This window comes from Homalodisca vitripennis, chromosome 5, assembly GCF_021130785.1.
Source record: "Homalodisca vitripennis isolate AUS2020 chromosome 5, UT_GWSS_2.1, whole genome shotgun sequence".
In the NCBI taxonomy this organism is placed as follows: domain Eukaryota; kingdom Metazoa; phylum Arthropoda; class Insecta; order Hemiptera; family Cicadellidae; genus Homalodisca; species Homalodisca vitripennis.
Window position 1 is genome coordinate 49,182,579 of NC_060211.1, and position 11,764 is coordinate 49,194,342.

General features: G+C 31.6%; 1 protein-coding gene across 5 annotated transcripts in view; it reads left to right on the forward strand.

The window, feature by feature from the left end:
• The window catches only part of LOC124362126 (14-3-3 protein zeta), a 56,083-nt gene extending 45,890 nt beyond the window's left edge, over positions 1–10,193 (forward strand). For 4 of the 5 annotated variants that reach the window (XM_046816340.1, XM_046816342.1, XM_046816341.1 and 1 more), the window contains exons 3-5: positions 3,537–3,660; positions 4,533–4,696; positions 8,419–10,193. In XM_046816340.1, coding sequence (XP_046672296.1) covers positions 3,537–3,660; positions 4,533–4,696; positions 8,419–8,574 — 444 coding nt within the window. In that variant the 3' untranslated portion in view covers positions 8,575–10,193. Of the gene's footprint in view, positions 1–3,536; positions 3,661–4,532; positions 4,697–4,876; positions 5,041–8,418 lie in introns of all 5 variants that reach the window. The other variant, XM_046816343.1, reaches the window with a different exon arrangement.
• The last annotated feature ends 1,571 nt before the right edge of the window (positions 10,194–11,764 follow it).

Below are 11,764 nucleotides of genomic sequence, written 5' to 3' on the forward strand. Positions count from 1 at the left end.
TAAGTTTTTTTTATAGCATTACTTGGTAAATTATTTGTAGATTAATGACTGTCCGGAGTAAGATATTGCTCAGACTTGTAATTTATATTTTTACTTCTTCGATTCCATTTGTTATATATACCAAAATGTGTTAGGTACAATTGTTATATTACCATAAAATAAAACTGAACTTGTTTTCCGTCACTCGTACTTATCATACTAGGCAAGTTGAGCACTTCAAATTAATTTTACGATTTCAAGTGTGGAATTAAAACTTATTAAACTTACCAGGTGAATCCAAACATGTAAAAATGCATTTAAACACGTTTATGGGTCTGGGTGTGATACTTTCAGCACACGTTTGGACAGCTATTTTGAAAACTTTTAAATATTGAAGTCAAATCTTTAGGAAATGTTCATAAACAAAATTATGGACAAAATTACAAATTGTTCACAGTAACATTAATTGTATTGTTAAAAGAAGGAAATACTGTATTTAATTATCTTATTCTTTTTCTTTTATTGATCCTAAATTATAGAAATTGTCAAAGATTTGTAATTCACAGCAGGTAATTGCTAGCATAAATAAATTTGATTGGATTCTGAAATTAAATACATATATCCTTACATTGATTCTTATACCAGCATTTAAGAAATATCTAAGATTAAGGCTACCAGAACCCAAAAATTGCTAGTACATTAAATAAAAAAGGTATAACATTATTTTCTTAAATTAGAATTTATTAGTTTAATTCTAATGCACAGGAAATAGACTAGTCTATTTCATATCTTACTCATCAATAAAGCAACTGGAATATTTAAATTAAATCTATCCATATTATATTGAAAGAAATTTTTTAGTGTTGTAGATTTTGCCCATGTTGGTTTATGATTTACATTCTGTTTTATCTACAAAAAAGGGTGTAATTTCTTCTTTGTACACCTTTAATCTCCAACTAAAATTTGACAAAATTAATTATTGATATATTAAATTTTGCTTTGTTTTTGTTGCATCATGTTCTTGTGTATAATGTCATTTTGGGTTGGATTAACATAGCATGCATTTTTAGTTGACAAGAAATACAATTTAAAACCCCCTAACACAACATAAAGGAAAAATACTTTTGTATTGTGTAGTGATGTTGTATGTTTAATTGAAACTTTGATACCATATTATGCTTGTTACATATTTTAACATCATTCGGCTAATTGCATTATTTAATAAAAAGTGGAGTAATGCCAAAATGATAGCTTGTACTGTACTGGCTAACCATTTGATATAATCTACCTATAGTCAAGTATCAGCAGCTTTAACATCTGTATTGTTCTCTATGTTACATATGGCATCATTCTGCTATTGGATTATTTCATAAGAAGTGGAACAATGCCAAGATGTTAGTTCGTACTACCAGCTAACCATCCAATATAATCTATGTATAGAGTCTAGTATCAGCAGCTGTAACATCTGTCTTGTTCTCATTGTTTCACAAATAAAAATGTTCATCACAGTAACTTTTATCCTGTCAGTCAATGAGTGACATAGTAATAATAATCTTGTAGTACGATCATATTTACACAATTTTGACACCATTAGTGGTTGTACCTCATGTTATCAGAACAAGTATTTTCACTTGGGCGTGGCAAAATTATTATGTACATGATGTTTAGCTGTCCAAAATTATTAAGGTTTTTTTATATGTATATATTTTCCCTGTTTTTAAACAATAAGTTTTAAAACCAACAATTTTACAGACTACCTCAACATACACATATGCTATCATGGAGTTCTAAAATTATTTACGTCATAGCAAGAAACTTTAATAAATTTTATTACACTTCAGATATATTTAGCCAGAGCATTCTCCATGTTTCTGAACAAAAGAGTTGAAAAATATTATTGTATGTTTCTAGCACTTAAAACTTTGTTTTTAAAACCAGTAGAATATTTCAAATCAAGGAAGAAAAGACCATACATTTGATATCCCACTCAACTAAACTAGTTTCATTTTTTAAAGTTTAGATCGTAAATGCATTAAATTTTGAGTTAGCAAGCCCTAATTCGGCTAATTTATGTTTCTGGCTTGATATGAAGAATTGCTTCATAAAATTATTAACAGCCAGTTATGAGCTTAGTTTAATTATACAAGATATTGTTTTAAAATTTTCTCTTCTAAAATTTTATGGGGGGTATATCTTTACTGTCACTAATTGCAATTTTGAGTAAAAAACTAAAGTAAGCCAAGATCAATGTTGCTCTAAAACCTCTTGGAGGCTTGCTGGTAAAGATGTGTTGAGAAGGTGTGATATCTGTACAATACAGTAGAACTACTAGGCAGGATGTTTGCAATTACTGACTGGCCTACTCACATGACTTGGTCCCCAGTAGCACAATACCAGTCAGTCACTCATAGTACATTGTTAGTTTCTGTAATCATAACGCCCATAAAGCAATTTTACACAGACTAACTCTACTGACTTAATACATCATTCAATAAATATAATATTAAGTGTTCATATAATATATGAACACTTAAATGTCTGTAAATTATATTGTTTTAATTATTTGTTTTGAATACCTCTTAAAAAATAGACTATCACATGAATGCTTAGAGCGTAATGTAGTATGTGTGCGCTCATAGGATAAGTTGCAATGCAGATTCTGGAAAACCCAGATGTATGATCTTTTGTCAGATTTACATACATCTATTTAATGATAATTTTAACCAAAATGAAACTCGCGATTTATTCTCAGACAACCACAAACAAGAAACACAAGGTTTTAAGAAGAACGTTAAAATTAGTTTTTTTACACAAACTGAAAAACTAAATGCAAGCCAACTTTGATGCTAACAAACTTCAATACCTCTTACGTCCCAAGGAGTGGTGAAAGTTTGATATACTGGACAAGAGTGCTTGAGGCACAGTGAGCTCACAATACAACAAATGTGGAATGGAAGAAATTAGTCCTATGCCCCACAGGCATTGTGCAGTTAATGGGGAATACCATTCCCACTCAACTTGGATAACCTATAATATTTTATCCCTCTCCCATTTCACAGTGAAAAACACAACTGATACCATTTTACAATTTGTTGGTAGAGTGGCCGGTGCTGTGGATAGGTGACGGAATTACTGTCGTGTTTTTTTGCGATCTGTGTAAGGTATTTGTCAATTACCAACGTAATGGTGGAAAAACAAGTTCTGTGGAATTGTCATAGTAGGTCTAAACTGGATAAAGTCCATGAAAAACCATTAAACAATGTCAGAAGTGGATGACAATGTGAAAATCAAAAATATGGTAAAGTCACTTCTCTTGGGTTTCTCAGGGTCCAGTCTGGGAGCACTTCTCTTCCTGATCTGTTGCAATGATCTTCCAGTACTCGCATCAAAAATCCAAATCTTCATGTATGCTGATGACATTTATGAGAAACATGTGTGAAAATGCTGAATATACATTTATGCACTGACATACAAATGTTCTATAATGTGTGATTTAACAGAATAATAATTTAAAATAATTTAATATTATTAACAAGAAACCTTTTCTTGTTTTACAGGGTCTGTTGGACAGGTACCTAATTCCAAAGGCAAGCAATGCCGAAAGTAAAGTATTTTACCTGAAAATGAAGGGAGACTACTACAGGTACTTGGCAGAGGTCGCCACAGGGGACACAAGGAACGGTGAGTCTCCATTGTATCAATCCCGTAATTTTGTACACATAATAACAATCAATCATAAGATGTTTTATTACGGTTTGAATAACAATTCTGCTTCATAAATAAACTACTGTAAAAGTTTCAAATTACTTATAAAAACTATTTTTTAACAATTGCTTCTAAACTTTTTTAGCTATAAGCACTAAAAAGATCATATTTTACTGATTTGACTATTATGGAAACAAATTCTACTCAGATGCAACTAGCTGTTTGTCCCATTTTAATTAATAGGTTTTTTTTTTAAACTATGAAGTCTCAGAAAACTGCAAATAATTATAGGCTTTTTTTTAGTAATAGTTATGGGAAATTTTGTATCCAGGAAGGAAAACTGCTCATGATATATATAGGAATTTGTCAAAGTACTGAAATTACATGAATTAGGACTAAAGGAAATGACATTTTATTGAAATGTGTGTGTGTTTTTTTTTTAATATAAATCATTACTTGGAAAATTTGTAACTGTAACATGATATTATGCACTTTACTATGATCTTTTATGTACGTACTATAAAACATTATTTGAATAAGAGGTTTATTATTTTGTTTTCGTTTCTTGGATTAATTTTTTTATTACCTTTTGAATTGTAATTTTCTATTTGGAATTTGGTAAATTAATTTCTTTATTTTATAAACAAGGAAAAACTAGTTGAATTGCGTAATGAAAAAGTTTAATACATGAATTTTAATTTAATGGTGTTTAAAATATCCACAAAGAAAAAAGATCTAATTGTTTTAGTACAAATATTATAATTAATATATAATTTAGTTTATATTAGTCTTTGAAATGGACTGTATTTGACTTAAAGTGTGATAATATGAGAGAACTTTGTTGACAGCTGTAGTAGAAGATTCACAGAAAGCCTACCAGGATGCGTTCGAAATCAGCAAAGCCAAGATGCAGCCAACACACCCAATCAGGCTGGGGCTTGCACTCAATTTTTCAGTGTTCTACTATGAAATCCTCAATTCACCTGACAAAGCTTGTCAGTTAGCAAAACAGGTCTGTTTATTCTAGGTCTGGATGTCTGGTTGGGGCTGGTTTGGTTGGTGGTCGTACATGTTCCCCTGGCTTGAAAGTGAATATTTCAGCTTTCATAGTCTTGTACTTATTCACTTTCAAGCAGCTTAAATCAATTATATTTTTATGTTATCAGTAGAATTATTGAGTTGTTGCATTTAGCTGTGGTGGAGGACTCACAAAAAGCATACCAAGAGGCGTTTGACATTGCCAAGTCAAAAATGCAACCGACACATCCCATCCGGTTGGGGCTAGCCCTCAACTTCTCGGTCTTCTATTACGAGATAATAAATTCCCCGGCGAGAGCTTGCCATCTGGCGAAGCAGGTAAAACGAGGACTGACTGACATTGGTTACTAACCCTCCAATACAACATTGACCTCAGTGCATGTTTGTACCTGGTTTTTTCTCTGATTTTGTTAGCGTGAGCCTTTACATAAAAATTGTTTTATTAACCCAAGATGATTCTATTATTGATAAAAAAGTAAATCAAAACTAAAGGTATCAAAATCTATTCACAGTTAATTGCATAGAACAAAAAACATTGAAAAAAGAAGTAAATATTAATTTAACAAATACATATTTTACATTAAATACATACATATCTTCATAGGAAATGCAGAGGATATATAAAAACTTTACTAACTTGGTCTCTTCTCTCATCTCATAAATAAATATGAATCAAGCATTCCTGTCCAAGCAGATTTAATGTTTTTGATTATTTTTATTTAAAAAAATCAAATTCTTGTCTTTTATTGTTATAATTAACCCTTAAAGCTCGGCAGGCCTCTGTGTGGTCATAACAAATTCCTCACTAGCTCACCTGTAATCACAGATAAAAATTGTCCCATCAACTCAGCAGGCTCTACCATTCCAAGCTCCTATTGGGTGATTTCTAAACCATGTACTTCACTCTGATTTTGATTTTTAAAATGTTTTTACCTGAACTATGAGTATTTCAATTACTGTAACATATTGTATTGAACGCTTACAATGTTTATGAGCAGATACATATTTTTGTATGGCTACATATTCTTTTCTATAAAAATACCAAAACCCTATTGTTTTGTCCATGTAAATGGAAATTAAAAAATGTTTTTTTGGAAAATTTAAATACAAATTGTCTGTAGTAGACCTCTCAATGTAATCAAATTATAGACATATTTTTATTTTTTGCCTCACCAGTGATAATGACAACTAGTTTAAAAGAAAAAAAACTGCAAAAAATGTTTTAAATTCTCTATGTAGCTGAGAGTTGCAGATCTTTTGAGAGTGACAATCACAATAGGATAAAAAGACGACTGAAGTGTTTCCTTACTATGGTATATGCTGCAAGTATCACAATTAACTTCATTTAGTAACTGAGATTTGCAGATCTTTTGAGAGAGACAATGACAATTTGATAAAAAGAACAAATTTGATAAAAAGAACACAACAGCAGTGTTTACTTACTGTGGTATATGTTGCAATAATAAATTAAGTTTGTTATTTAGCTGAGTTGCAGATGTTTCCAGCCATGTCTTAAAAAGGATTTTTCATATAACAAATGTTTAAAACTGTAGTACAGTGGGCTACAATTAGTGGCCGACCGAGCTTATCTGGGAGAGTCAATCCGCTATATGGCCTGTAAGCCGACAGACCAGATATGGCGATACTACTTCCTTCGATGTGACAAAGAGAGCTGCCATAGTTTCCTTTGGATAGAGACCCCAATTTTATATGTAAAAATTAAACAATTTAGACCCGAATCTAAGTACTGTTATAATTGTTTAGTTTTTATTACATTTTATATATTTTCTTGGATCATACTCTTAATTTCTTTACCTCATTATAATATCTTCAGTTACTTAACAATAACATACTGGATGCATCTTAAATACAAATTAGGTTAGGGTTTAATTTGATCTTTTCTTTAAATTTTGTGCTTTCTTTTATTCCTTTTAGTTAAAACTAGAAATATTCCTTAAATATTGTCTGGGTATTGCCAATAATAAGCTTTTTAATAAAATTGGATTTGATTTGTGTAACTAATCTTTTTTTTATACGTGTTATAAATACTACTAAAAATCCTCATATATTATTGATTAATCAATTGTGATTAATCCTAACTGTAGGAATGAATATCTACAAAATAACAGTTACTCTAAGAATCATTACAGATTACAATGATGTTGGTCCTTTACAACAAACCATCACCTACCCCCTACCCCCCTTATAAACACATGATTGACTATGTTGACTGTTCCACTGGAAGGTGTGATAATAGGATAAAATTGGCACAAGAGGCACTCCTAGCGACTAGAATGTTCCCGACCCCCAACCAACCAGACTAACAACAAGTAGTCTAGTGCATGTAGTGTTATTATTATCTTTAGTCTAAGTTTAACACTAGCTATGTCTTATTAATCATACAAAATTAATGTATTTATGATGGTGAATAGTACAGTATGTTATGCATACGTTTACTCTCAATTGGTTTATAATATTGAAATATGGGGAAATACATTTAAAAATAACATTAATAAACATTTTATTGATACTAAAAAAGCAGTACGTTATATCTCTGGTATTGGTTAAAAAGATGCATTTAAACAATAATTTCAAGAACTTCATATTATGACAGTCCCTTATTTAGTTTTGTATAAACTGTTACTTTATATGATTATGTCAAACAACTTAACACCAGTTGGACCAATATTATTGAATGTACTGCCAAATAGATTAAGATCACTGCCATTTGGTATATTCGAGTATCATTGAGTATGAGATTGAATGATTGTAATGGTATCCTATAAATCTCAGATTGTTCAGTAATATTCACAATTCTGAAAGTTAGTCTTTTTCAAGTGTAATACTGTTTATTTAATCTTAAAGGATAACATTATGAAGTTGTTTCTTATAATTAATTCTGTATATTAACTCAACAAGTAGTTTTGTCTACCTGATTACACTGCAGTGGTAAAGTATTTAGTGTATTTCTAAAGTAAGGCTTGTTTAGTCTAAACTTGTGTGAAAATATTTGTTCAACACATTAGTTTACTGCATTCCTAACTTGCTTTTACAAACAATTGTCATTAATTTATAAACACTTTACAACGCTTTACCAGTTTCTTTAGATGTATTTGTAATTTGCTCGGTGATGTTTAATTCATTGCTATATGAAATAAGAGAAAGTAGTCACTGGATGCAAGTATGTAGAGTAGTCACAAGGTGTACATTAGAAATGAGGATTAAGCTGGACTACAGTTTCCTGCATCATAGAGTTTGGATCGCACATCTTAGTTTGTTAAGGGTTTCACATTTTACATGAAACCGACCAAAATAATATTTACACCTTCCCCCCTTGAAAAATGCTTGCCACTGTGTTTTTTATCTGGGCATTAATCTACAAATTTTCTATTTCTGCAACTGAAGATCAATTTTGCACCCAAAAATCGAATCTAATCATGGTGTGCACTTAACAACAGGCAAGAGAAGGCTTTGCGCAGATATTGCAATCAACATTCACCTGGTAGCAAATGATTTGAGTCAAAACATCTGTAGTAGCTTCATAAATGGTATATAAAAATTGCACTGTAGCAAGAAGAACTGGCAGTATTTCAGTATAAATTGACAGCCTTTATTTGAGAATTACATGTCTTCATATTTTATTTGAGATGGCCATTGTACAACCTGATCTGTATCATTGTGTGCGTGTTTGTACAGGCGTTTGACGATGCAATCGCTGAGCTGGACACGTTAAACGAGGACAGCTACAAGGACTCAACCCTGATAATGCAGCTGTTGAGAGACAACCTGACGTTATGGACGTCCGACACGCAAGGCGATGGGGACGAACCCCAGGAGGGCGGAGACAACTGATTTCCTTACCCCGTCCTCCCCTTCCCCGTCCCAGTCTCCCAAATCCTCTTTTCTCCCTCAATTGTAAAAACATTGTACTCACTTGCATACGCCGTTCTACACACCTGAATGTTAGCAAATATCCAAAGCTATGCCAATCATTTTTGTTTTATTTATTATTATTATTCCAAACGTATTGTTTTAAAAACAAATTTCGTACTCCTCGTTTGTTGTCAAACATTGTTGTTGTTTCTGTAAAATGTTATTTTGACAGACGTTTTCTTGTTGGGCTTTACATTACAAATCTAGAAGTGCACAGCTTGTTTGTTCTACTAATGTATAATGCAATAAAATTTACAATAAAATAATTTGAAAGTGTTGAGTGTTGTTGTACGAAAGTAGAGGAGTGGAGAGAAAGCGAGGCAGAGGTGGCAAAGCGTGGCATAGCTTTGATCATACTTGCTTACAGAAACATGGAGCTCTCCCCGCAGCTTGGCGTTACCATACATGAACCAATCACTTTGCGCGCAGCACACGTCACACTTCCGTGTCATACACTTCTATCTCTTAAGTGGATGTGTTGTGAAAGAACTTTTGATCAGGGTGTTCTGTTAATTGGCTCTTTGTCATTTCTGTGAATTTGTACTGTGTCCGTTTTCTAGACCGTAAAATAACGGTTAGTGTCACACAGTATGTCTTGATATCGAAGTTGTTTCAATGTTATATTGAAGAAATTACAGATGTGAACTCTTTACACTCAAAAAATGCAGTTTTGTTCATCAAGAATTATACTATGGGAGATTAGATAAATACTTTTATTATTATACAATAAACTATGTTATTTGTATGGAATTTTTGTAATTTGTTACATCACTCTTTTGCTAAATTGACTTGTCGCTTTTTACCCCTCAGTCGAGATCTGGACTGTCCTGTTGTATACGAAGTGTTGATCCCAACTCAAGTGTTGTCTAAACGTGACGCAAAATGTGAATGGTTTTTGCTGTTGTGCTCTACATATTCCGGAACTTTCCAAGACAAACACCTTCCTTAGATCGAATCAAATTTTCGCCTGCCTACCACATAGAGATGCTCAAAATTTTGCTTTCAAATATCGAAGGAAGGGTCCGCTCTTAGAAAGTTCTCTCTACTCGTGTAATCAGTCATTTCCTTCATATTAAACCTATTTTTATTTATAAGTACCGACATTTCTTTTATTCTGTCCTCAAATTTACGTATGGCGTTAACATAAAAACATCAACTCGAATAAATATATATAACTATTTTCTCATGCGTTTATATCGTCATTTCGATGTAATGAACACTAATATAATATAAGTTTCATAAATGCCAAATACTCTTCATGCATAGGTTGGTTGGCTTTTGTAAGTTTTACAGAAAAAGTAAATTAAAATTGTAATCTTATCTATTTATCAAGTAAAGGAAATCGTGCTTTCCATTAATGTGTGAACGTTTTATTTATGCAGATGTACTATTTCCTAACAACTTGGCCCTCGGTTAGTGTAGTGTGCGCTAGTTCCCAAGTTGTTACGAACAAGCAGCTGGAGCAAAGACCAAGTGTAAGCTCATGCCTTAGAGATTCAGTTTTAGTTGATTTACAATTAAAGCTTACTGAAAGCACATATTGCATATTTCATTGATCCTTCGAGTGGGTGTCCAGAGGACGATTAGTTAAAAGCTAATTTTAATTTTTGTTACTACTTATTTTCAACATGTTTATAATGATTGTCATATTTTATTTTTGTTCGACTTAAGAATTTAATATATTAAAATTTTCAAGATGGTGTCGTGTGTTAGTCAATCGAGGTTCTGCCCCATGATGGCCTCTAGTTCTGAGATGAAGGTGGAAGAATTTAAGATAGACCAAACAGGGTCCTTCAGCTTAGTTCTTAAAGAAACAAGGCACATACACACTAAAATAAAGCCAATTTTGTAACAAGTAATTTCACTGTGAAATTTAATTCATTTAGAGAGCAAGATGCTGTTTTCGTTGTATGAACTAATTCTTAATTATAAATTTATTTCTCTATTATTATAAATTTAATTTTTTATTTTTCTGTAAACAATGGAATAACAAATTGATGAGTTTATAAGCCTTTAGTTTTGTCGTTTGACAACAAATTATTTTTTTCCCAAACAAATGTCCCCATTGAATCTGATTTAATTTGGCTATAAATTCACATTAAAGAATACTTAACACAGAAAGTTACTCTGTGAGAAATATCGAAACACTTTTTAAGCTGTGGATAAAAACTGAAGTAATAACTAACCTACTTTTTTCTTATTTATAAAATGGGGGCGTATAAATTATTTCAGGTGCAGATATAAAATTAAAAGGCAAATTTAGGGTCAAGAAGTCATCTCTACCATTCAACTGTCTCTTTAACACCAGTGTTTGGGCAGGTAGGCTGCTTGCAGACATGATCGTCGAGTTGTCACCCAACTGTATAGCAACCATGCTCATTGTTATTTGACTTAAACTTCTACTCTTGTTGTAGATAAAGCTATTCAGTATTGTGTAAACTCATGTCTGATACAAAATATCTGCTAATCAGAAGTTTAAAACACAGCTCAAATTTATCAGTTTTAAAATGATTTATTTTTTTTGTTATATTTATTCATAAAGTAAAGTGCAATTTGCTTTACTTAAAAAATAGTTATGGTGTAGAATGAAAAGTTTGCACATTTTTGTAGTTATTATTTTCTTCTGAAAACTAAACATGTTTTAAGTAAGATATCAGATTTTAAGCAAATATTCAAAGCTTAGCAGACCAAAATCATACTGTCTCAGACATACACAATATGTGTACTGATTCTTTTGTCTCAGTTTTGTCAAGTATGATGACTTGATTGTGAATTTGTATATAAAGTAAAATTCACTAGAAAGTGCTGTGATTTTTTTTTATACCAGTTCTTGAGATAAATTTTCTTAGTCTCATCTCACCACTTAAGTATACAAACTAGATGTGTTTAATCAATTAATATACCATAAAGTATTTTTTAAACTGCTTTCTCGTTGTACACATTTCTGTGTGTGAATTTATATGTACTGTCACCTATGGGTATGTATTAAAGAGGGGACTCTGTCTCACCTCCCCCCTCCGAAATTTTGAAAGACGAACATTAAAATTACATTCATTAGTATCTTATAGATTATGTAACATTTATTTATAAGGTTTTAAACACACAATTT